The sequence below is a fragment of the Neovison vison genome, chromosome 8 (assembly GCF_020171115.1).
Source record: "Neovison vison isolate M4711 chromosome 8, ASM_NN_V1, whole genome shotgun sequence".
In the NCBI taxonomy this organism is placed as follows: domain Eukaryota; kingdom Metazoa; phylum Chordata; class Mammalia; order Carnivora; family Mustelidae; genus Neogale; species Neogale vison.
In genome coordinates, this window is record NC_058098.1 from 27,938,938 (window position 1) to 27,966,074 (window position 27,137).

At 47.4% G+C, this 27,137-nt stretch overlaps 1 protein-coding gene across 2 annotated transcripts; it reads right to left on the reverse strand.

Moving 5' to 3' along the window:
• Positions 1 to 1,138: 1,138 nt before the first annotated feature.
• NSFL1C (NSFL1 cofactor) lies at positions 1,139 to 24,221 on the reverse strand. Of its 2 annotated transcripts, XM_044263324.1 has the most exons (10): positions 24,093 to 24,221; positions 21,636 to 21,733; positions 15,866 to 15,940; positions 13,955 to 13,960; positions 13,190 to 13,355; positions 12,480 to 12,572; positions 11,347 to 11,456; positions 10,402 to 10,539; positions 3,804 to 3,968; positions 1,139 to 2,784 (listed from the first exon to the last, which is right to left on the reverse strand). In XM_044263324.1, the coding sequence occupies exons 1-10, from the start codon at positions 24,195 to 24,197 to the stop codon at positions 2,622 to 2,624; spliced, it is 1,119 nt and encodes a 372-aa protein (XP_044119259.1). In that variant the 5' UTR covers positions 24,198 to 24,221; the 3' UTR covers positions 1,139 to 2,621. The 2 variants fall into 2 exon arrangements, with proteins under 2 accessions (XP_044119259.1, XP_044119260.1); XM_044263325.1 differs by lacking the exon at positions 13,955 to 13,960.
• Positions 24,222 to 27,137: the final 2,916 nt, after the last annotated feature.

The following is a 27,137-nucleotide window of genomic DNA, read 5'->3' on the forward strand; positions in this document are numbered from 1 at the left end:
TCCTGGGAGGGAGAAGCCTTGAAGCAGTGCCCCCAAAACATGTTGGTGGCTATGGCAGAGGGTGCAAAACAGCGAACCCACCTTTCTGCACCAGCTGCTTCCCCCCGTGAGCTCCAAGTCGGCTTTAAGGGGTTCCCAGTGGGCATGGGAAGGGGCGCTGCGGCCCTGGAGGGCACTTTGGCAACGCCAGCTGAAGCCCTAGAGCTATGCTCCACTGCCACCCCACATGCATGCTTCTTCCTGTGGCCAACTCCTGAGGAAGCAACCAGATCGATCCCAGACCGTATCTACAGGGTTTGGCACAGAATAGTTTGCAAGACCAAACAAAAAACAATACACGTGTGGCCTGGGAGAGAACAGTTTAAACTGAACTTGGTGAGGCATCATCACCATCACAGTTAACTTGTGCTGTTCACTCAGGGACATATCGTTCCATCAGGGAAGGACCCATGTTTTCCAATATATCCCTGGCCCACGCAATGCCAGGAGGGTCCCTTACCAACCAACCAATTCTGGGGATGACTCAAAATCCTCCTCCCAGATGAACTGAATGTTTGGTTGGGAACAACTGCCCTGAATTCAGAAGCCCCAGAACCAGCGACTGTAGTTTTTTCTTAAAAAACCTGTGGTGGACTTTTCCATTTGAGCCACCCAGAGCAGAAAGCTGGGGCTGAAAACATCCTTGCCTGGGCTGGATCCAGACCAGTGTGAGCTCTGGCTCGGTGGCTGGCAATCTCTCTGACCTTGGGCTAGACACCCACTCTGTCTGAACTGCCGTAGCTGACAACAGTCAGACCCACTGCCTTACCTACTTCCCCAGGCGAGGTGCAAATGTGAAGAGCCCTTTTTAAGTTCTTCCAGATGATGCAGGTCCTAAGTGGCGTTTTTATGATCTCTCTGGTACATACTAATTAATGCAGAATGAACGTAAGCAGAGTGTATGCAAACAGGGCCAGGGGTTGGGGGATAGAGTGTACACAGACCCAGGGCACAGAGGTTAAGGGCGCAAGCTCTGGAGGCAGGCAGACAGCACCTCATCACTTACCAGCCATGACCTGGACTTTAGGGTTTGCAATGCAGTAGCTACTGTTAGTATACTCCTTCAGAGCAACCCATTAAAAAGTACAAAACTCTGCTGTCCTTGTTCTGGTTTTTAATGGTCAAGGTGACAACAATTTACAAAGTTTTTCCAGACCCGCATTTCGTTTCCGTGGTCACCTCTGCCTGCCAGATGTGCTGAGGACCTTGCTACCCTGGCAGGCCCCTGCCAGTTTGGGACCAGAAATACCAAGCCACATCCCTGTGTCAGGATGGGTACCGGGGGAAACCCCAAGCCCTTCCCTAGCTCTGGGGTTGGGAAGCCGTATTCCTGTCTCACCGCAGGGGTGAAGCAGTAAAGACCAAGTGTGTGGTGAGGAGTGTCTGGGAAGGGGGCTGAGGCACATTATGATTCAAAACCAGGAGACTCTGAGTCAGTGCTGATTCAGTCTGTGGTTCAGCTATTAGGGCGGTGGAAGGACTTCCATCTGAGACCCCTGTGACCCTCCTCTGCCAAACTTGCACAGGAAGCACGCTGCTGGGAGGAGGCCTTTATCAGGGGGAGCTCGTGCCTGTGCTGTAACAGAGGGTGGCAGGGCAGAGAGCTGCGCACAGGACCTGCACACTAGAGCTGGGGACGCTGCACTCGCCCTCGAAATGGACTCAGCAGGAGCCTCTTGCAAAGGTGCTCGTGGTACAGGGACATTCGGATTCCCTTCCTCTCCTAGGCTGAGAGCTCTATTCTGCACTCACTTGGGTCGGCAGGAGCTGCTTCCCAATGAGAAAACACCCTATCTTGTCTCCCAGGTACAGATCTATGCGCACGGAGTAAATAAGGCAATGGCAGAACGGCTGAGAAAATTAGGGTGTGAGTAGCCCAGACAGGGGAGGAAAGGGCTGGGGCAGGTGGAGGGCAACAAAATCCCAACTGTCCCAAGTGCAGGGAGCTCGAATTTCCCAGGATTTGAGTGGGAAGAGCACAGGGAAGTATTTATTTTCACCTGAAGAGCTCGTGGGCATCTAGATCTAACCTCACACTCAGGCACCCCTCCTGCTGCTCAGCTTGATCCAGTCAAGAAGGTTGTTCTCACGGGAGCAAGTGGCTACAAAGCCTCTTTCTTCAAGTGCCGGACTCCCTTCCCAGCAAAGGGGAACCCTCCACTAGTCATCTCAGGGACGGTGGGTGGATGCTAGCGGATGCAATTGTGGGCCACAAGCCATTGTCAAGCAGCAATCATGGAAGGGAGGTTCCTCCCCACACACCCTGGAAATTAACGTGATTTTAAAGCAATCAAAGGCTGCTTCAGTGGGAGAGGTTCCGTACAACATGCTGGTGATATTCCTTCAATTTTTTTGGTTATTTTTATTTTTTTCTTTAAAGTCCATTGATCGTTCACAAAAACCCAGGAAATGCAACTAAGGAGAAAACAAATGTCCAACCGAGATCTAAGAACCCAGAGCTACGGAGGAGACGTGGCACTGGACTGCTGGGTGTGTGTGGGGGGGTGGGAGGGGTGGTCCCCACAGGGCAGCTGGCCCTGGAGGACGCAGGAGGGAGATGAGGCTGCCAGCCGGGCGGGCGGCTATGTTAACCGCTGCACGATGACGGCGTTGAGGAGGTTGGCTTCCTTCAGGGTTTGGCTCTCATCGGCCAGCTCTTTGTTCGGGAAGGTAGTCATGAGGACAAAGCTGGTGGCAGCCATGGCCGGCCGGGCGTCCACAATGAAGAGTCGGATGTCGCTGATCCTGGTGGAGCGGGGGTGAGTGGGGAGGTGGGTGAGCAGGGCCCTTCTCTGCTGTCCACAACCCCTGGCCATCCTTCTCCACAGGGCAGCCAAAACACTCACTTGGAAGCACATCAGATCATGTCACTTCCTTGCTTAAAACCTTCACGGCTGCTCCCCGTTTCTTGGGATAAACACCTACCACCTTACTGTGATCCCTGCCTACTTTGATACCACCCTCCTTCCCTTCGTTCTCTACCTTCCTCCTCCTAGATTTTCATCATGCCCGGCTTCCAGCCCATATTCGGGTCCCTCCTCCTAGAGAGGCTCCTCTTCCTGACCCACCTCCTGTAATCCTAATCCCACTCATGTCACAACTTAGCCCACATGAGACCCCTGTCAGCATGCAAGGACTGTCAAGCCATTCCCTGGACCCCACATGTGCTCCTGGTTTAGTTGGCCTATGGCTAATGAAATTCAGATAGGACTATTCCAGAAAAAGGAGTTGCCAAATACCTATAAAACTAGTAACAGTCCTTCTCTGCTAATTTCTTCAATCTTTCTGTGCCTCTGTTTCCCCATCTTTAAAATGGGGTTGGCACAGTTGGCTTTAATCCAGCCCAGATGATTTGAAATAGTACAGCAGGTATTCTAGTATTCTCATAGGGCGTATCTAGAAGAGACTCTGACAGCCAGTGGTTTTCAGAGATCCCCTGGAGGTGGGTGGGTAGAGGAAGCCAACCACCGTAGTTTTTATTATTCTGTACTTGGGCTTTACCATGAAATCTTCTGTGAACAAATGCTGTGGGTGCTAAAAAGACTCTGAGAATTCCAATCCCCTAATTTTACAGGCGAGGAATGAGACCCACAGCAGGGAAAAAGCTGTTACTGGCCACACTTAATGCAAGAGCAGGGACTAGAACCAAAGGCTTTTGACCTGCAGACCTTCCCATCCCAATATTGCCTTCGGGGTGGCATGGAGTGCCTGCTGGTGTTCAGGGGGCCCTCCCAGGGTAATCAAGGCCAGACGGCACAAGGCACCTGTGGCTGTGGTTGAACTTCTGCACCAGCCTCCCGCCATCGGCGAGCCGTATTTGGATGTTTGTGGTGGGCTGTGACTCGTCGATTGAGACGGAAGAGCTGGCTTTGGCTTCGTTTTCTGCCTGTTGGGCTGGAGAGCTGGTATTCAACACCTGGGGGGCCGTGCTGAGGAAAGAGGAGCATATCAGGCCACACACAGAAACAAGTCCCCTGGAGGAAGCACTCCCGCCTCGGAGTTGGTCTGAGCACTCGTTGTATCTGGGACTAGGCTTGCTGCTGCCACCACAGGGAGCGACAGAGACAAGTCTGCCCTCATGGAACCTACCTACTGGCCCTGCAGGATCCGCTCTATGTCGATGCTATCTTCCTCACTCCTGAGTAAGTGGGGCAAGTGACTCACCCCCTTCTTCCCTGGTGTCCTTAAAGCAGTATGCAAGACAGCCCACAGCAGGAGCAGATCGGGCTGAGTTTAAGCCTCAACGAGAGAGGGCAGTCTGCAGTAGAGGTGGCCTGACACAGCCTGGTAGGGGACTGCTGGGATGTAGGGACCAGTCCAGACTCCGTCTCTGTCACAGAATTTTCTGGCCTGCATTCCCTAGTACAACCTTACTCGTGTGCACATTTATTCTCCTGTGTCAACTATCAGAAGGGGGCAGAGACTTCCCACAGGCCAACCAAGTACCCCATATCACAGGGATTAGTTGCACATTACAAACAGAACGTGGTATCTGCTGCAGTGTTTAAAGCTCAGATCTTAGATCAGATGGACCGGGGTCTGAATTCACCCATTAGCTATGTGGTGCTGGGCAAGTTACTTGAACTCCCTTAGTTTCAACAAGGGTAGTAATGAGGATCTTGAACAATGGCTAAGGCTATGTGCCTTACTCCATTTTTGTTAGGGATAAAGGGGACAATTACATACAGCATAGACAGATAAAAAATGACATATACAATTCTTGGGGTACCTGAGTGGCTCAGTCAATTCAGTGTCCTAATTCCTGATTTCTGCTCAGGTCATGATCTCAGGGTTGTGGGACTGAGCCCCCCGTTGGGCTCCGTGCTCAGTGTGGAGTCTGCTTGTCCCTCTCCCTCTGCTCCTCTCTGCTAGTGTGCATGTTCACTCTCAAACAAAATCTTAAAAGCAAAAGAAAACACCTCCCAATTCTTGACAACTGTTGGGAGGTTTCACTTCTCTTCTGTGAACACCTGTGCATCTCATTTCCCAGCCTTTCTCTTAGCAGACACCCTAGCCCAGATCCATGCAGAGAAAAGGCCATGAGATGTCCGCTTGTTGCTTTCCTAAGTCTCTAATGACATCAGTTTTTAAACCTCTCCTTTCGCCCTGGATCTTTATAAGCTTAAAATAGTACCCGTAGCAAATCTAACAGAAAGTGCTTTCCCAAGTGTGTTTTCTGAGATCCAGTCCCTCCATCACCCAGGAAGGTTATAGAAATGCCACAAAACAAATTGGCAGCATCGGAAACCACTTGCATATTAAACGTCTTGAGAGACTGTGCAGTTAAGGCAAACTTACTTGACCACCACATGCTTTGCATATGGGACTCAAATGTGAGCCAGGGCATACAGAGAAACCACAACACCTCAGACTTCAAGAGATGCTCACGAAGCTCAACATTACCCCTGTAAATGCCCAAGACTGACTGTTTTGTTTGGCAGTTCCATGGGCATTAGGCCAACTGTCTAATTAGACTGTAGGTGGCCTGTCCCTCAACTGTTCATGTAACACTTCCAAGGACAGAACAGGTACTCAGTGAAGCTACTGCCTGCCAGAAAGGGATCTCTCACATCTTCAGTCAGGCCTACAACGAGAGAAGCTATTCCAAGAGAGCCCAGAGTGTCCGTACAGGCAAGGGTGGGGAACGCAGGGAAATGGGAATGGCGTTCACTTTGCGCACGTGCGGTCTTTGTGGTGGGTTTGATAGCCACAGCCTCATGACTCATCACAACTGTCCTCTGAGACGGTATGGTCTCCATTTCATGGGTGGGAAAATAGAAGTGCATGCTGTAGGGCAGATTTTCAACTTTTAAAAACTTACGTAACGAACAAGCTTTCTCTCCCTACATTCTGTATGTTCCTACCAGCCAGGACTTGGTCAAGCTTCACATTCTATGGTTTACTTTAAGAAACAAATACCTACATTAAAATTGCTTTTTCAAACCTGTCCCCTGCTCCCAAAGAATCTGACACACCTCTCACTCATGAGCTAGGGGACCCTCAGCAATTAGTGAACATCTGGGCTTCTCCATTTCCTTTTCTGTAAAAGGGGAATACTATCCCTATGCTACTCCCATACCTCTCAGGTCAGGCAGTCCACTACATGGCAACCGTTCCCATGAAGGAAGAGTCAGCGTGATGCCGGAGAAACAGCACAGGACCGGCCATCAGCAAGCTGGGCTGAGGCAGAGTATTTCATGCACAGCAGTTCTTTTAATCCTCAGTGGTGTATGAGGCAGGCATTCATCATTACTTTTTAGGTGAGGAAACTGAGGCACAATGGGATTAAGCAATGTACACCAGGTCCCAGGGTTATTTTGAGGTGAAGCTAGTAAACAAGCCAAGCTACCTGGCTCTTGTCCTGTGTTCTAACACCTGCCATAGTCTCCCACCAAGCCTTGGAGTCAGGCAGACCTAGAACTGGACTTATGGAACACTGTCCCAAGACAGTTTGCTCATCAATAACATGGGAGTTAAATGAAATTTCTGGTTGAGATAACAGCTAAAAATAATGCACTGTATCCAGCATAGACTAAGAACACAAACAAAGACCTATGTCTATGTAAGAACATCTCAGATGCAATACAGCAGGGGAGGTAAGAGCAGAGACTGGAGGGAACCCATCTCTGCACTAACCAGCAGTGTGACCTTGGGTGCGACCTGACCTCTGCAAGGCTCAGAGTCTTCATCTGTAGCCTAGGGATTGAAACAGGATTAAAGGTGGTAACACATATGAAATACTTACTCTAATGCTTTGCTAACAGCAGAAAAACCCTCTAAAAGTTGATTACTACCATTCCTCAAGGTCCCGCCCCACTTATATTTGTCTATACTCTGGACCCAAATCAGCTGGCTGATTTGTCTACATTCTGGACCCAAATCATGCCTGGCCATGGGCTGTAACTGAAGGTCACCTAAGGGGCACTCCCAACCTACACAGCCCTCAAGGAGGGTAAGGACTGGAGTAGGAGGAACCTCCACACCAGATCTTACGGTTCTTACTTGTAGCAAGACACTCAAAAAAAAGTAGTAGGTCCAAATTGCTCTAGTTGTTTACGATAGCCACATGCATTGGTTCAAGGGAATGAAGCCTTGGGTCTGGTGTTTCTGGAGAACTGCTGGCACTTGAGCCATACCTCGCAAGGAGTGAGACTGGGTCATCTGAGGTAGAGAAGGCACTTCACCCAGGGATGGGAATGGTCAGATCAGACATCCGAAAGTTTCTTTACTATCTCCCTGCAAATACCATACAACTCACAGGGCAATAGTGCCTCACCCAGATCGAGAGCCTGAATCACCCAACTGCTCATTTCCTTTGTAGTCAGGAATTAACTGGACACTAAGGTGCTATGTTGTCACAACTGTAAGCGCTGACAACCTTGCCGACTCTTTACAAAATGACCACTGCAGAAAGAATGGTGAGCAGCAAACCCACACCCTCCCAGGGCGTTCTTGGTGTTTGTTATTCATAATCAAATAGAGGGAGTCTTTCCTGGACCTTCAGATTAGTTCCCATCCAAACAAACAGACGTAAAACCTCAAATAATGAAGTTTAATCCAACTTTAAGAGTTTTCTCAAGTTTTTGAACTGAGAACAAGTTATTCATTCAGATAACTGGAGAAAAAACCCAGGACTGACTTTTTTTTTTAATTTGATAGAGAGAGAGGCAAGTAGGCAGAGAGGCAGGCAGAGAGAGAGAGAGAGAGAGAGAAAGAAGGCTCCCTATGGAGCAGAGAGCCCTATGCGGGACTTGATCCCAGGACCCTGTGACCATGACCTGAGCTAAGGGCAGAGGCTCAACCCACTGAGCCACCCAGGCGCCCAGACTGACTGATTTTTTAGGCAAACCTGAGAAAATTTTCTTACTTTTGGCTCTTGATCATTTTAGTTGACAAGATGACAATGTAAAATGATGCAAAATTTATGGGAAAAACTAGAAAAAGCTGTCCATCTAGTTTAGACTGAACAGCCAAAACCTTACTTAGCTTACAAAACCTCATTTAGCTGTATAAAACATGTCTTTTGCTCATTTTTCATAGAAAGCCAAACTGAAATTAAATGAAAGTAGCACTGGCAAAGAATATTTATTTAGACAAAATCAAGTGCTGTCAAACACCTAATTATCAAAATCTGTCTCAACTTGTTGGATTCATCCTCCACACTAATAAAATTATTCTCCTCTTGCTAAAAGCAACATTTTAATTTTGGAGGGCACCTGGGTGGCTTAGTCATCTGCATTCAGCTCAGGTCATTACCTCAGAGTCCTGAGATCGAGCCTCACATCAGGCTCTCTGCTCAGCAGGGAGTCTGCTTCTCCCTTTGATCCTCACCCTGCTCATGCTCTCTCTCTCTCCTTCAAGTAAATAAAATCTTAAAAAAAAATTTCTAAAAATTTTCTGAGATGTGGAGTCTTGCACAAATAATACAGACTTTCCAGTAGTAGCACTTCCCATCAATATCACGAAGCCAAACAAGCCCAACTGTACGGTGTTCTGGGTCCTTCCTTACAATAGCTGGTGGGCAAAAATGGATAAATCCTTTCTGGAGGACAATTTGACACCACCTTAAAAATATGAAGACCTTTTGAGCCGGCAATTTTACTTCCAACCGAAGATTAGGGGGTATTAAATCAAAGATTTAATTAGAGATATTCATTGCAATGTGGTTCTTAATACTGGCAACTGCCTAAATGGTTCACAGCGGGGACTGGTTAAACTATAGCACATCCTTAGATGGAAAGTTATGCTAGCATTAGAAATAAGATTGTAGAAATACATTTACTGGTGTAGGTAGCCATATTAGTTTCATTAAGCAAAACAACAAGTGATAAAATAGCATTCTCAATTTACACACATACACACCCACACATTTAAGACTAGAATGATACTAACTGGATATATCTGGGTATTAGATTGTTTTTATTCTTGATCTGTATTTTCTATTATTTCTTAAAAGATAAATATATTTTATTTTAATAAGTAAAAAAGAATTATCTAGCACTCTACAAAGTTTACCACAGCTGGCAGGGAAGCCACAGACAGGACCACTCCGAGGACAGCTGTCTTGGGACTAACCCCTAGGCCCAATGTGGTGGACGAAATGAGAGCAGGGCAGACTTCCTATTTTGGTCTTGGGAGATTAGCCCATTGGTCTCTAATGTCCTGAGCTATCACCTTAGCTCCTGATAAGGCATAAGGGCCATCAGGGAGGCAGGGGAGTCCAGGAGGGCCCAGCTGAAGCTCAAAGGGCTCAGCTGCTGGCAGACCACACTCCAACCCCTACAGATGGTTATGAGGTGAGCACGGGCAGTGCTTAGCTCAAGAGCTGTCAGGTCTAGATCAGAGAGGGTGCTCACTGTACAGGTGTGGGAAGAAATGCCAGTCAGAAGGCCTGGGTTCCAATCTTGGTTCCACCACATACCAGTCATGCCTCCAAGGATAACCCTTAGAGTCCAAGAACCTCAGCACTCCTTCTGTAAAATAATGCTCTAATACTAGCAGGGAGGTTCACTATTCCAAGTGCCTCTTCTGGGCACAGCTCACTGAAGAACACTGACCAAGTGACTCCATGGACAGAGCTGAATGGGCCTCTGAGGGAAGGCAGCCCGAGTATGGGTTGGCCAAGGTCTGGTGGGAGAACTCTACCTATCAAAGGCAACAGTGATTTCGACCAATCAGATCCTATCAGGGGTCTGAATGCAAGATGGAGGCAGGGGCAGAGCATACAAGGCTGAAAAAGTCACAGGAAGTGACAGTGAGTATCACACAGGGCCAAAGGAGAGATAAGGGCCGCCACAATGGTGGAGTAGCCACCTGCACAGGGCAATAATGTCCCTGAGCTTCCTTGGCTCCTGAACAAAGTTGCTGTAATCTTGGCTGGGTGGCAGAGTCCAGGATTTCTCATCCCTCCAAACCCCCATTTCTGGTGACCCAAGAAAACATGTGTCTGTTTCAACCAAAAGCCATGAAGGAAGTTACTACTGCTGCGAACAGGCTAGATTACTGAATCAAAGCAGCAACGTACTGCCCTTCCTGCTAACTGACTGACTGCTCACTGTGGGGCAGCGCTCTGGGCTCCTCAGTTGCTAAGGAGGTAAGGACTCTCATCAGTCCCATTTCATACTTGGGCAAACTGAGATTTGCCCTACAGTTGAAGGTCATACGGCTAGAAAGTGAAGAAGAGATTTTAAACTCAGGTCTTTTAACACCAAAGCCCACGGTCTCCACACTCTTCCTCCCACACAAATGAAATGTACAATGATCTTAACGGTGAAGAGCTACATGTCAAGTGAGTGAGATGCTGGGTCTACAGGGGCAGGGAGAGCGACCGGCACGTCCCGCTTCTGCCTGTGCTGCTCTTACCTGCCCAGTTTCTGACCCTCTCCAGTGAAGGCTTTGAAGGCTCCCTTGGGCTTCACAAAATCCTCATCCCGATGGTCTTCCATGTCCAAATTCACCTGCCCACCGTGAGCTAACCTCCGCAGCTCTGCTGGCACCTCCCTGCAGGAGAAAAGGCAATGCTGCAGTCCACAGGGAGCAGCATGGGAATGGCAGTGATGGGTGCAAAGGGAGGAGAAACATCCTAGTTCCAAATGAAAGTCGTTCCAAAGTGAAAGTCCCTGGGTCCCCACAGGGAACGGCTACTTCAGTGCCTATTGTCTGCCTCCCATGTGTCTCTCACTTGCTCAAAGTTACAACTGAGACCTCTATCTTATTTGGTCACTTGGTTCTGTCCCAGGCCCAGAAGGGAAAAATAGACACTCAAGGTTTTAGATCTGTAAATCTGTATTTTAACCATGTTAAATCTGCTTTTTCACTGCTTGGGGCACCTGGGTAGCTCAGTGAGTTGAGAGTCCAACTCTTGATTTTAGACTCATGATCTCAGGGTCCTGAGAACGAACCCTTCATTGGGCTCTGCACTGAGTGTGAATCTGCTTGAGGTTCTCTCTCCCCCTGCCCATGCTCACAAATGCGCACACGTGCGTTCTCTCAAAATAAATAAAATTTTTCAAATATGGGGGGGGAGGGCCACCGGGGTGGCCCAGCCAGTTAAGCATCCAACTCTTGGCTGCAGCTTGGGTCGTGATCTCAGGGTCACGGGATCGAGCCCCACATCAGGCTTCGTGCTCGGCACAGAGTCTGCCTGAGATTCTCTCTGTCTCACTGTCCCTCCCCAATGCACTGCCCCACTCTAAAATCAATCAATCTTTTTACTTCTGAAATAATAAACATTTCGATCAGCCCCTTCTTTTCCATCTCCCATTCCACTCACTGACATGGAACCCAGAGGAGGGCTTCTCTTCTCACCCTCTGCGGATAGACTCCAGAAACTGGGCATTGGATGGGTCTTGGTAGCTTCTGAGTTCGCCATTGTCCAGGCTGAACCCACTCTTCCAGAGCTTCAATACTACATGAACCTGTGAAAAAAGAAGGTAAGCAGTCCATACACTGTCAGGAAACTGATAAGCATACTAATGCGACCCTGTAAATTAGCAGGTTCTTACTCTTTTCCTGTGTCATTATCAAAACACAGACACGCCACACACATGCATGCATGAGAAAATCCAATCAACCACCAAGTATTAACCTAAAAGAAGGTGATATGGCAACAGATTAAGAGCATGGACTTTGATTTAAGCAGACCTGAGTCTGCATCTCGATTTTGCACTCACTAGCTAAGTGGTTCTGAGCAAGTGACTAAGTCGAAGCTGTGGCTTATCTGTAGGGTTGCCAGTGTGCTTGGCCTGTAGCTTGTGCTCAACTCAACTGCCGTGGCAAATTTACTCACGGGACTATTCTGCAGTTATTACAAATGCTATCTCTGTTAATTCCCCATACATATTCACAGTAAAGGGTCAAGGCTACAAACCAACATATTAGCAGCTGCTGCTTCAGGTGCATATGGTTTTTATTTTCCTCTTGCTTGACTTTATTTTGGAATAAAACCCAAAAATGATTAAAAACAAATACATTATAGAAACTAATGGTCATAAGGCCAAGTTTACGGCACAATATTAAATTCACATACCTCAAAATTACTGATATGGTATGAGACACTTATTGGAGAGGGGACCCTAAACACACAGAGAAAAGGACTGAACAGTAGTAAGGAAAACTTTTTCAGTTGTGTTCTAGGCCTCCTTGGGTGGAGTGAAGCCGAAGTTCTTTAGCCATGTCCACACCACCAGAAAACCCTAGAATCATCCCTCTGCCCAAGGTTCACAGAATGCTCAGGAAACTCCTTCATTTATCCATCTCCTTTGCTCACCCCTTCTCAGGAGTGCCCCTGCCCGTTAGACAATCCTCTCCATTCAAGGACCACAGTAACGGCACTGCCTCTTCCCTTTCAGAGGCTGCTGGTACAAATAACATGTGACCAACTGCCTCTGAAAAACGGCAGAACAGTCTATGAGCTTCCCAAAGAATGTAAATGCACTCACATCCTGGCCGGAATGCCGCCTCCTTTCTCCTGCCACATAGGCAGATTCTTCCTCCGGTGCTGCCCCCAGGCGATAGCCACCCCCTGCAAATGGCTACAGAACACAAGTTCATAAACATTTGAGGAGAGGGGCAATGGTGATGGGTCACTCAGATACAATGACATACCTCAAGCTTCGTACCTACTAGGTGTACTTGCTCTGGTACTGAACTCAGGGCCACAGGGCCAGGCAGTATGGTAGATGAATAAAGTGACCAGGATTAGTGAGGGGGGCGGGGCAGGCACTGCTTGGCTAAAGGGAAGAGCTGCTACTAAGCTCTAGTTAATTATGGTCATGCAGGAATCTGGGTGCAAGGTAATACTGAAGACTTTCTGACTTTTCCAAAGACGACAGAAATCTAGAATTTATGTAACACAGGTGCTACTAATTTAATTAAAACAAAAAAGGTAAAACAGTTGAGTAAATCAAGATGGCCAAATAAAACAGTATATAGGACCTGCTCTAGCCCACAGGCCGAGATTTGAAAACTGCCTCAAATCTTGATTTCATGTTAAAAGGTGAGAGAAACTACACTGCTCTTGCACATGTAAGAGCAAGTGAACAGTGAAAGACAAAACAAAACAAATTCAGTCACTACTGGAGTGAGAAAGGGCTCCCCCAGCCCCCAAAACCAGAGGCCTATGGCCACAGACAACAACCCTTATGCTCACTCTTGGTTTACTGGTTTCTCCAGGGCTCTTGGTCACTCGCTCCACAGCTACAGCTCCATGTTCCTTGGCACCTTTAAAGAGATCATCCACCAGCTCGTTGGGACTTTTCTTCCTGGGAGGGCCGACAATCTGCTGTCCACTTCTCTCTGAGCCCCCAGCATAAAACCTGCATAGAAAATACATGTCTAACACTAAACACACTTGGAAAACATGAATAAAGCAGGTGTCAGGCTCTGGGCTAGGTGCTAGGCACACTGAATTAAAGGGTGCAATGTCCATCTTTAAGCAATTTACTGTCTAGTTGGGGAAACAGGTTAAGTAGGCAGGCAGGCATAATGCAGTGTGAACAGCAATGCAGGTCAGTAAGGGGTGCTCTGGAGCACTGAGCTGGGGAGGATAATCACGGCTTCCTAGAATATCTTCTGGGCTGAGTCCTGAGAATGAGGATACATTTTATCAGGTGAAGAAACGAGGGAAGGGCATTCCAGGCATGCATGACAACATGCCAGGTCCAAAAATAGTCCCAACTGGGAATTATCCATCCGGTGGCTAGCACCTCTCTAGGAGACAGCAGCTATGGTCACAGGCAGAAGCAGCTACCACTAGCAGCTCTAGGTTAACAGAGGCAGCGGTGTGGTTAGCACGAGCAGCTAGGCTCCGGTGTTCGCTCTGCCACTGAGTGACCCTGGGCAAACCAGTGCATTGCCCTGTATCTCATTTTTCTTATCTCTGAAATGGGAGGGAAGGACCACATGCCCTACCTACCTGCTCCTTAAGTCAGGGCCATGAGGTTCAAATCAGCAGATGTATGCAAAAGAACAAGCACAGAGTAATGCACACATGTGAGGTGGTGTGATACAGCACCGAGAGCTCACCCAAGCTTCATCTCACCTCGCTATTCTGGTGATACCCTCTGGGGCATTGAGAAGAGGGTACTGAAGGAGGTCAGGGAAAGCCAAATACAAGCCCCAAAATACCCACACCAGGCTCTGCAATGGGCCAAACGTGGCTTGAGATGAAGCTAGCAGTTTTTAATCTGGTTCTAAAAACCAGTACTCATGTAGCCTGGCTAGCCACCTGCTTGTTGCTCCTATTCACTGCTAGGTCAACAGTGTGTCTCCCAGTGGGGAGAGCTGAGAACCTATAAAATTAGTCCCAGCTTTCTATTTCCTGACATTCCCCACTGAATGCAAGGCAAGCCACAGGCCTTGACAAGGATGATAGCACCAATGTCATCAGGTCTGAAATGCTGAGGGGCTGAGGATGTAATCAGGATGTGAAATAAAGGAAGGTCATCACCTGGAGGATGTGACAGGACAGGAAAAGGAGGCAGCGGCCATTTAGAAGTTGGGCATTCACATACTTGATGGCATTGCCTTTCACTCAAGGAATGTAAAACTCTGAACCTTGAATGTATCTAAAAAGAAGGCTGTGAGGCAGTGTAAAGGTCACTATATGGATGAAAACAGAGAACAGAACACATGTAATTTCTCAGCCCGCTTCCCAAAGAGTGACCATCATAAGATTATTAAATTTCCATAAGGGTTACTATAATGATCGTTTAGAATGTCTGACAGACCGAAGCAGGGCCCGTGGGGAACTCCAAGCTGTGAAATGAGGCTGCAGATGAAGTTCTGCTCAGCGGACTGAAAAGTCTTTATAATGGAATCTCAAAGCCTTGGCTTGTGAACTAAGAGCCTGTGATCAAGTGATTAAAAATATTTATTCCCTCGACCTGCACTTTCATTTCTAGAAACTACCCCAAGAAAATAATCTGAAATGTAACCTAAAAATTAGTACACAGAGATGTTCGCAACAATGATATTTACAGTGGTAAAAAACCATCAAAAACTTAAATGTTGGACAACCCGTATGATGAATTATTATTGTAGTTGTTGAAAACAGTAATGAATCTCAATGGTACAGAGAAATACTGAATAAATAGTATTAATCCAACAAAAACAAGAAACAAAATTATTTGACTATCACCATGTAAAATATAATACCAAACAAAGTACATTTATATACAGAGCAAAGACTGAATAGAAATATGCCAAAACATTAACTCTAGTTACTAAAGGGTGTATAACTATTAGATTTTCTCAGTACACTATTCCATCTTCCACAATGGACATTATTTTTATTATAGCATTCCTAATGGTTAAAAACAGACAGACCAAATAGTATGTATGTGTTTGCATTGGGGGAATACACACTGATAAGCCTTTAATTCTGTTTATTATGTGATATATTGCCATTTCAATTAAAAAGAAAAAAAAAAAGAAAAAAAAAAACCCCAAAACAAAACCTGGAAAGATATACACCCAAAATAACTGACACCTGCTGACCACTGGACGACCAGGTATTATGAGTAACTTATTTCCTTCTTATTTGTTTCCCTTCCCCAACACTCCTCAACAAATACATCTTATTTTAATAATTAAAAGAAGAAAAATCCAGAATACCCCAAAAGAAAAAAATAGTAACAGGGGAAAGGGATGACTTCTAAGCTAGAAGGACTGGGAGACTGTTTCTGGAATATAACCCACCCAGACTAGGCCACAATAGTCATGGCTAATGATAACTGAGCACATTATCCTTCTAGGTCCTTCTAGATGGCTTACACATTATCAAGGACATTCCAGTGGACTCTGTACCCCCCCAGCAAAGACTCACCTCTGGCCCTCTTCCTCCTCCTCCTCCTCGTCTTGGTCATGAATGAGGTCTCTGAAGGATGTCACCCTATTATCGCTAGAGACACAGAAAGGAGCAAAAAGATATCGGGAAGAGTTAAACAAAAGTAGCCCCATTATCAGCTGCTAAGGAGTTGAGAACACAGGGATTTAATTTTTTTTGGTGGGGTAAAAGAGGATCTATATGAAAGAGGACTAACCTTTCTATCAAAATAATGTGGAATTTTTCTTCAAGGTAACACAGGACTGCAAATAAATTAGAGAGGGCTATTGGGAAATAGTGTCTATTTAAGCTCTCCTATAGGGAGGAAAGAAACAGTAAGGGGTGTGTACTACTTTAAAAACTTACGACTGGATAGCTATTTTCATCACTTAATTCTTATTACTTTTTCTTTAACAGATTTTTATTATTTTTAGATAATCTCCACAACCAACATGGGGCTAGAACCTACAATCCTGAGATCAAGAGTTGCATGCTCCACTGACCGAGTCAGTCAGGCACTCCTCTTCATTGAATTTTTAAATACTGAACTGGACACTGGGTCTATAAAGATGACCAGACACAGCTCTTATTCTTCAGTTATTATAGGCTCATGGCCCCTGTTAAATACTGTGCAGTATGGGTCGTAGCAGAGGGAAGCACATGGCACATGTGGGTACAGAATGTCTTGTCCTTCCCAGGGTAGGGATGGGAGAACATCGATAAAGTTTTCCCAGGAAAATGCAACATTTGGACTGTGTGCCAAAGAATGAGTGGACTGCCAGTCAGGTAGAAAAAGGGCGGGAGGCTGGTGGGGGTAAGGGAGCAGCAGGGCACAGCAGGAAAGGGGTATACACACAAACACAAAGTAACACTTTCTAGGAAGGGCAAGCTATCAACAAGTGAAAATGAAATGAGTATGTGACTGAGGATATCTCTGTTTCTGCCGCAGGTCAGTCAAGAGCAAGTCTTTATTAAAGTTTAGGAAGAAAGCAGAGCTGTGTGTGGGGCTGGAGAGGGCACAGAAGAGTCACCTCTGACATGAAGAGTCACCTTCCCCCTCTGACACTGTTTTAAACTGTCACTTTCTTTCTAGTTTAGACGGTCTTCAAGGAATTCAGAAAACATGAGACACATTTTATAAAATGCATTTCTTAGGGGAACAACTAAGTTCTCTACAATATGGGGGGGGGAGAAGAGGATAATGTAGGTTTATAGGGGCTAGACTGAGAAGGCTCAAGGAATTATTTTCTACAGAGAAAGGTGCAGTTCAATCTTAAAGATTTATATCAAGGAGACAATGAGAGGATGGAACAGGCTTTGAAGTGCCATCAACTAGAAAGGAGAGAAGAACAAAGACCAATTAATGTAGCAAATGCACTGCCTGCTTGAGTTAGCAGAGAGCAATGACCTGGGCATTCCTGGATCTCTATACGACACAGTTCAAAAGGATCCAAGTGATAGATGCGTACTCTGGCCCTGAAAGGCTAATTTCACTCACTCATCTTCCTAGGGGGGAGTTTTCCACAGATGTTCAGCTTCACATCCATGGGAAAAATGCCCTCTCTCTGTTGTTAAACACCTTTAAATACCACGTGTACATGTGCTTGAGCAAACCACTTGTTCTGGCTGCAGATTTGAGTCTTTCTCCAGAAGTTCTCCCATCCAGACTCTGACACTATCTGACACAGACTCTGGCGTCCACATACCTGGTTCTAATCCGGAGTCAGCCCACCCACGGATCTGGGGCATGCTAATGAAGTTCTCAAAGTCTTTGTGTTCTCAGGTGCCACTGGGACCAATCACAGCACCAACCCCTTGGGCTTCTGTGAGCTGTCGGAGCGCTGATGCCTGGTGCAGCACATTACAAGTGCTTCTCAAAGTGCTAGTCCTCAGGCCGAGAGCATCAGCAGTATCTGCAAGACTGAGAAATGCCAGTCCCCAGGCCTGCCTTAGACCTCCTGAGTCAGAAACTCCGGGAGGAATGCCCAGCGCCCTGCACTTGAGAAGCTCTCCAAGTAATTCTGACACATGATCAGATCTGAGAGCTGCTCTGGGGCAGTGCTCTGAGATTACCTTATGGCACGGATGACCAGGGGACATCACCAATTTTAGAACAATTTGTCCTTTGTCCTCCACAAAGTGGCAAAATGTCTTGGAAATTTCAATTTTTTCAGCATTGAAACTCTATCTCCCAGGTACCTGGCACCCTGAAGTGCACAAAAGTCCTTTGTCAGATCCATTTTTCATAGAGATGGAAATGCTGTTCCTGTGCTGTCCAGTATGGAAGTCATAGTCACACGTGACTACTGAGTTTCTGAAATGTGCTTAGGATGAATAACTGAATGGGGCACCTGGGTGGCTCAGTGGGTTAAGGCCTCTGCCTTTGGCTAGGGTCGTGATCCCAGGGTCCTGGGATCAAGCACCACATTGGGCTCTCTGCTCAGTGGGGAGCCTGCTTCCCTTCCTCTCTCTCTGCCTGCCTCTCTGCCTGCTTGTGATCTCTGTCAAATGAATAAATAAAATCTTTAAAAAAAAAAAACAACTTACTCTCCCCCAAGTTTCCCATTCCCCTTCCTCCTCCTTATTTTAAAAAATAATAATTTAATTTTTAATTAATTTTAATTTTTAAAAAATTTTTTAGTATTTAACTAATTCTAAATTTAATTTAAACAGCCACATGAGGTTAGAGGTTCCTACACTGGATAGTATAGTTTTAGAGAATCAGAGAATGGCAGTCCCTGACATTCTAAGAAAGTATAGTTAAGCTGGATGAAAGACACCGCTACCTCCTGCTCTACCCTGTGCTAGGTACAGGATGGGAGGTGCTGGACAAGGGGGGGTAGCACGTGGCAGAAGCAGCTCTTTATATACACAGACTTGGGCTTGAATCTGCCATAACAGCAGCTATGAGTCCCTCAATCTTTCTAAGACCCAGCACCCAACCTACTTCCCAAGTTGCTGAGGCATAACAACCTAGGTAAGAGTATCTGGCAGAGCCAGGCAGATGGTGGGTGCTCCTGAAATCCTAGCCCTCCCACTTCCAGGAACTTACAATTTACTGAGGGAGAAAAAGCGAAGTTAAGTATCAGAAGAGTTCAAGACGACCCACAAGAGATGTCACCAAGTAGTAGGTGGACACGGGTCAAGAAGCAAATGAATTATAGGTGACTAGATTTCTGAGTAACAGGACCACGGCATGCTGCCTATGGGTTAGGGACAACACACTCAAAAGAGAAGGTAGGGACTGAGCTAAACCTGGAAGGACCCATGGGAACTGGACAGAAAAGAGAGCAGGCATGGCCAGTTAGGTGAGAGGCTCAAAGCAGGAAAACCAAAAATGAGGCAAAATTGAGATATCAATGAATCAGTTTGGTGGGACTAAAGATCTGAGAGACAAGGAAAAGGGGGTAAGATTAGGATAGCTGGTTCAGGGCCAGCTCTGGAGGACCCTATATGTCCATGAAGGGAGGCAGAACATCATTCTCGCTGAGAGGAATGCTGGAAACAGAAACAGAGCTGCATTTAAATACCTGTTTTACCAGCTGTGTACCATGGGAAGACACCCAGCTTCAGTATCTTCATCTGTAAAATGGGTAGAGTAACAGTACCCACACATAGGGTTGTAGTGAGGACTAAAGACATGTACATGTAAAGGGTTAACCCAGGGTCTGGCACCTGGCAAGTGCTCAATAAATGACCGCTGCAATGACTGAGGAGTTTAGACCATCTTTTAGCAATGGTTAACTTCTTTATGTTCCAAAGACCTTGGAAAATCTGATAAAAGCTATGTATTTTCTTGCCAGAAAACATACATACAAAATTCTGCCCACAACTTCAGGTCATTTATAAACCTTCTCCCATCATTCCAGATTCTAGAATCAATGGAGGACCTCACTAACAGAGTGCTGCTCCAAAGCAACAGTAAGGACATGAAACAGCAGTCAAGGAGAGGACAGCGCGGGCGGGGTGGGGCGCGCGGCGGGGCGTGCAGCAGCAGGCTAGGTGTCCTGCATGTGGCAGTCCAGTCCCTCGGGGTGGCAGCAGGGACAGGTCGCACACGCAACTCCTCTGAGGGGCTAGTACAAGTGTGGCCTCTCCTGAGAATGCACTCCGTCTTTTCCTTCCGGGCAAGGACAATGATGTAACAGACTGTGTCCTCCCTCTCCATTTTTCTTAGCTTCACCCAAGCTGAGTACTAGGTCTGAGGCTCACCCGAAGCAACAAAGCAAGGCCTTTAGGCCTGCACATGTGTTCAGTCCCTGTTGGCCTTAACACTAAACTCTATTTCCTCGATTCTTTTACTTATAGGTCTATTTTTTATCTATGTATTCATTGTGGAAAGAGACAGGGGATACACAGCAAAAGAATGGGGATGATGAAAACCAATGCTAATAACAATAAAAGGACAACGGCTAACATGTGTTGTGTTCCACATGCTTTGTAAGTTATAGTCATTTAATCTTTCACGTTATAGGCACTGCCCATTTACCAGGTGAGGAAAACTGAGGCACTGAGATGTTCAGTCAACATCCAAGGACACAGAGCTCCCAAGCAGCAGAGCTGGGATCTGAATGTAGGCAGTTGGGCTCGTAGGCCTATGCGCCAATAAACCACTGCCTTGACAGGGCTTTAAGGCTACTAGCGGAGAGAACTGCAAACCTGTGACTGGTATCAGGCTACATTTCAACTCCCCTCACCCCCTCATGTCTGACACGCCAATATCCCCACAGTAACCGGGGGTACCTATTAAAGACTCACCCAGGAAATCAGATGGAACATCTCCTTAACAACCATGTACTCGGTAGTAACAACCAGATGAGCCATCACCCATACCTCGTAGGTCAGTCCCTAATTAATAATTAAAAGATCGACTGCCAACTACCTCTTCTCTGGACATGGGAGACAGGGAAAGAAGTTAGGGAGGAACAAAATCTGGGGTTAGTGCTCCTTCTTCAAAGGATGGAAATGTAATTTAAAGCTTGGATGCTTTTAGAGAGACACATAATTTATACTCCACTGGCAAAGAAACACTCTATCTGTACTCTGAGGTTGATTTAAAAACCAAACAATTTTTTCTGATGAAAACATAAACCAGAGGGCAGAAAACAAATCAGGCTAGAGCAGAGGGGAGTTGTAGTTCAGACATCTTTGTAGGAAGAGGCCCTGCCTGTCTTCTGGAGGACCAGCACTGTCTCACTCTGCAGATCACAGCAGTGACCTGCCATGGGAACCTTAGGTGGCTGTGACAGGGGATGTAAATTTAATCATAAAGGTTAATTCTGTTTCACTTAATCAATCTGGGGAAGAGTGGGTTACACAGGTTTATTTTCTCTAAGACTATACAGGGTAACAGGCATCCTAAAATATCAAAAGAGCCTTTCTAAAGTCATCTAGTCCAATCTTTTACATGTATAGCCGCCAGAAAGGAAGTCCTTTGGTTTCTACTTACAAACTTCTAGAGACGGAGAGATCACTCCTCACATTCATAAATAAAAGACCCTGAAACATCTTAAAAGCAGGTTCTGTGGTTCCCCCTACGACTGGGCCATAAGCCACAATCAGGTAAGAGTCTGCACCGCAGTGTGCTGTGCCTCTCTCTACAGGAGAGGAACATGTCATGTGAGGAACTAGTATCCATCAGTTAATCTAACTTTCTTACTCCAACCCACTGGTCTGTATCCCCACGATTAATCCTCCATTAAGTCAGGAAACTGGTCCTCATCACTGTTGGTAGCACACCCAAGTAGCAATAATTGAAGTTGGCCCTTACCTGGGGGCTGTGCCTCTGGACACCGAACTGGGGGTTGCCTGCGAAATGGTCACAATGTCTTCGTCCCCTCCATCCTCATAAAAGCTCGCTAGGGCGATCTGCAACAGAGATGTAGTAACTTGGGATTCTTAAACAGGCCTTCATTTAACACATATTTCCTTTGAGTACAAAAAAGCATAGTCAAGAAGATACGGCTCACACTTAGAAGGTGGTCTCTATCTGGGGACCACATAAAATGAGATAAAAAGATAGCAAGCATCTCTCTTCTTATCACCTGAAACAAATTCCATCCACTAAGGGAAATAATAGAAGGCAAGAAGGCAGGCTAGGATGGAGACACTCCTCATTCTCATTTTACTAAGAAATGTGATCCAGTAAAAGCAGTGTACATTTATTGAGCATTTACTTATGTGCCATGTTGTTCTGAACACAACTCTACATGTGTTAACTCATTTAATCCTCGAAGAACCATATGTAATTGGTGTTACTGTCTCATTCTATAGCTGATACTGAAACACGGAGAAATTAAGAAAATTCCCAAAGTTAAGCAGTTGGTAAGGACTAGAGCCACGTTCCATCCCAGGCAGTCTGCTCAGGCCCTTACTCTCAGCTTTTATGAGACAGCCAGGAATCTGAAACAGGGTCCAAATTGCTTTGTTTACTTTCTCTCTAAGGCCCAGTTTCCTCATCTATGCAACGCAGACACCTGTCCCACCAACCCTGTGCAATGAATGAGAGGATCCAGTAACATTCCTGCACAGTCATGCCTTAGCTCTCTACATACAGCAGGTATACGGGAGTCTCTTGGCCATTTGTGTTTGGTTGTTCTCTCACTGACTTAACAGTTAGGTGTTTACGAATCACTTTAAACAAAGAAGTAAGAAAGAGCACTGAGGTCTACGGAGATGAAAAAGATACGGCTCCTGTCCTCAAGATCACCAGCCTTAGAGTAGGCAATGAGCCCCTGTGAAACATAATCAGCCAGTCAGGAGTATACCTTCATGGGATATAACCAGTCAGCTGGAGGCAGTGTGCTGTCATAGGACACGCACTGAAATTGAGGGGGTCCTACATTCCAGTCCTGGCCCTGGCAGGCAAGTCATGTCACATGCACGAGCCTCAGTTTTCCTACCTGTAGTGTGGGGAGACTGGGACTGATGACCTGGCAACTGGGTAACACTGTGAGCTCCTAGGTTTCCAGGCTGTGGCTGCATTTTGTATTTCTGCCCTGCACAGGGCTGCACGCTGTGTGTACAGGCATGACACTACACCTAACTCTTTAGCTCTGCGGAAGCAATTTAAATGGTGGAGTCAGCAGACCCAGTTTAAATCCCAACCTCACTATTTACTGGCTGTGGGATCTGGGACCTATCACTTGCTTTCTCAGCGTCTAACTGCTGACCTATACGACGGAGCTAGTTTTCTTTACCTCACTGTTATTAGGATTAAACAAATCATCACCTGGAAAGTGCCTGGCACTTGGTGCTTCAGTGCTCTGGAATCAGAACTGAGTTCTAAGGCTATCTTTTCCAGTCTATAGCTAGTGATGCCTTGAGCAAATTTCTTAACCTCTCTAAACCTCAGAGGCAAACTGCAAAGATTAAGTAATTTTAAGATACGTAAAGGAGTTAGAATAGCACCTGGCTCATGCTAGGGAATCAAGAAATACTAATCATTGTCATCCACCTAAGACGCAGGCAGACCAAGACCATTTACACAATTCTTTCTATAATTAATTACTGGGTGCCCATTATGAGCCGGGAGCTGTTCTGGGCACGGGAGATTTTAACAATTTACAAAAAATCCCTCCCTCGTGTAGCTCATGTTAATGCCTTAATTAACAAGTATTTAATGAATACGTAGTACGTGCCAGTACATTGGACGATAAACTCCACGAGCCTCCCATTTTACAGAAGACTGAACCAGGAAAGACGAATAGGCTCCACGGCTGCGCCACCACCTTGGAGGGAGTCTCCCCCAGGAACAGGGTAGGAGGGGGCGTGGGCCAATGCCTGGGCCGGGGTGCTCCCTCAACCCGCAGCAGGGGCGGCGTGAAGGGAAATAAACAATCACCTTCTCCCCCGCGCAGCTCCACCTCGGACCTGGTCATTCCCGCCGGCCTGGCCCCAGCAGAGCCTCGGCGCGGCCGCCACGCCCCCCGGTTCCCTCTCCACGCGGGTCGCGGCAGTGCCCAAAGTCTCGCTGGCCCCGCGAGCGGACGAGGCGGAGGGGAGACCCGGGACCCAGCAGAGGAGGGCCCGGCCGGGGCTGGCCCGCGTTTTCCCACGTCCAGCCGAGCTGGCGACGCGTGGCAAGCGGCCTCAGGACCCTGAGGCCTGGGTCGGGCCGCAGCCCGGCGGGATGACTGTGCGCTTCGGCCACCGCGGGCTTGATGTGCCGGACGCCCGCCTCCCGCAGCCCCCGGCCGGCCCGACGCAGCCGGCCCCGCGCCGCTACCTGCAGGTCCCAGCCGGCCGACTCGAGGAAGAAGCGGGCCCGGTCCTCTTCGGCCCCAGTCACCGCCACGAACTCCCTCAGCGCGTCCTGTCGCTCCGCCGCCATCTTCGCTCTGTGCGCCGGCCGAACCGCTCCGGCCACCGCCGCACAGCCTCAGCCCCGCAGCCGCGTTCCGCCCGCCGGTCGACCAGACCCAGCCGAGAGGCGCCCGTCCGCAGGCCCCGCCCCATGCGGTGCCTCACACAAAGCCCTCCGTGCGGGAAACTCCCCCTGCTCCGCGCCCTCTGGCGGCCGCGGCGCGGATCTGCAGCCTAAGGGCGGGGGTGGAAGCCGGGCGGTGGAGAGGCGGAGCCGGTCTTCCTGGCACCTGTGGGATGAAGGATCTCTGGAGGAGTCAGATACGTAATTATTCATTGACTCAGTCCTTCATTTCATTCATTTATTTATTCGTCCATTCACTTCCTTGTTCACAGATTTACTGAATGCGATCAAAGAACCTGGTGCTCTTCAGGGATGGGGACAGGCAAAGAGCAAAACGAATTCCTAGCCCTCTTGTTCACATTCTAGGGTAGAAAATAGACCTCGAACTACAGGTCCCTCCTCTGCTCTCAACACTAACCCCCGTAGCAGACAGAATCTCCTAGCCGGCAAGACCAGTGTGAAATATGCCCGCCCCTCCATCTCATCTCCTAGGCTTCCCTAAATTCCTCTGCTCCTCCCTACTTGTTGCCAAGCGTGCATTTGCATCAGAGCCTTGCCAGAGGCGGCACTTCCCTTTTTCTTTACCAGTGGGCAAGGCGTTCCCCGGCTTTCTTCAGGCTCCTGCTCCAAGGGCACCTTCTGAGACCCAATCCCGTCTTTTAGGTCCTCAGCTTCTTTGTCCTCTTGTCTCCTGCCATCCTGCCTGGGATTCTCTTCTCTTCCTCTTCCCTTTATCAGCTTCTGCACATCCCCTCCCTTCAGTTTAGGTATTCCTTCTTCAAGGAGGCCTTTCTGCATCCCTGAGCTCTCCATCAGATATCCTGTGCATGCCCTGTGACGCCATATTAAGTGTCATCCTTCCCCAAGGGCCACCATTCCCGTGACAGCAGAGGCTGTGGCTGTCTCCGGCACAATATGGTTTATCAGCACTCACTCTGGACTCAGCCTGGGGTTGAAACCCAAACATGAAACCGATTACCTTTAGCCTCAGTGTCCTGATGAGTAAACGGAGCCCCTTATAGTACTTCAGAGGGAGGTGTGAGGATCCAGTGCGAACTGTTCAGAGTTATACTTGACACTTACTAAGCCCTCTGCAAATGTTAGTTGTCATTTTATCTCCTGGAACCTGCAGTCACTGATATAAAATATTCACCTAATGATCTTTTGCTGAATTAATGAAGGAGTGAATGAATGAGACCAAGTATCTGAGCAGCCAGATGAGAAATTCAAGGTCACAATCTGAGGACAAGGATACAGGGCAGGTACCTGGCCCCCTGATGAGTGGTGAGCTGACTCTGGGATGTGATCCAATTTCAATAAACAAAACTTGTCCTTTTCCATAAAACAGGTGCCTTCGCGGTGGGGAGAAATGGCCTAAGTCCTCCGACCCATAAACAGGCCTTCCCCAAGTGAAGGCAGAAACACTGCAGAGACACTGCCCTCAGTGTTCATCGTGGATGCAGGCTGGGGTCACAGGGACAAGCTGGGTGGTGAGGGCGGGCCTCTGCCATCTCTGGGCCTCAGGGCCTGCCTTTAAACAAGGAGGGAGGGGTGGAAGCTGGGCCAGTCCAGTGTTCACAGCCTCCTCAGACCCACATCCCCTTTTTCATAAAAAATACTTCTATCACCGCTTTGCTACCTTAAATGGAATTCAGATAAAATAAAACTGACCTACACATGTTGAAAAAAATCAGCATCGTGCCCTAACTGGAGAAATAATTTGGAGTAAAATGATCTGTATTTCAATTCTCAGGGATAAATATAATGCAAGACAAAATGACCCATTTAGGGGCTTGCTTCTATGTACAGGGATGTTTTTTGTTTGTTTGTTTGTTTAAGAACGTTCCACACCCAGTGTGGAGCCTAACGTAGGACTTGAACTCACAAACCCTGAGATCAATACCTGAGCTGAGATGAAGAGTTGGACACCTGTACAGGCGCCCCTGTACGGGGCTGTTTGATGCATGATTAAAATATTATAAGTGTGTTGCTGTGGGTGACATAGTTTTTCAAAATGGTAAGGAAAAAAAAAACCTTGTTAAGTTGTGAGCAACACAAAGTTCAGTCTTCCCTCTGGTGACAGTAGTTTCATTCCTGGGAAACTTGGTATATCTTTAAACCATGCAAAAAAGTATGTTTAGTTCATATGTCAAATGAGTTAGGGTCTAAGTTTGGGTTATTAAAAGTGGGTTTTCAGCTCTGTGAGGTCCTGGAAAAACATGTGGGTGGAGGGACCTTCCTTTGTGATGCTAAGGCATCAGAACACAACTTGGCAACCCTAGTGGAGTGTAAGAATCACGAAACCTAGATCCCCGCCAACTCCACTTGTGGGTGTTCACCCCACGTAAATGCTGGCATGCACACACCAGGAGACACGATGACATTGTTTCTGTGGGCGATAGTGAGAGAATGGAGCAAGTCAGGTCTCCAGCATCAAGAGAATCACAAATGTGATGGATTCCTACAGGGGGGTTGCCATATGGCCATGAAGATGCATGACTTAGAGTTACAGGTAATCAACCTGGAGAAATCTCGAATGTTGAGTCAAAGAACAAGGCAGGGAATGACATGTGGGATAAAGTGCCATTATATAGCACCATCTAGATGGTTAAAAATGTGTAATATCGTGCTTGCCTTAGGCCTGGCACCCCCCACCCCCCACTGCCCCACTCCCGGCCCAGTGACCCAGATACACTCTGAGCTGTATGTGTTTTATGGGTCATAGTGGGGTATACTTGATCAGACCTGGTACCCCCTCTTGCCCCACTCCAACACAGAACCCTCAAGGCTGCCACCGTCAGGGTGGTGGGATGCAGGAAGCCTCTGTCTATCCCTCCCCTTCCT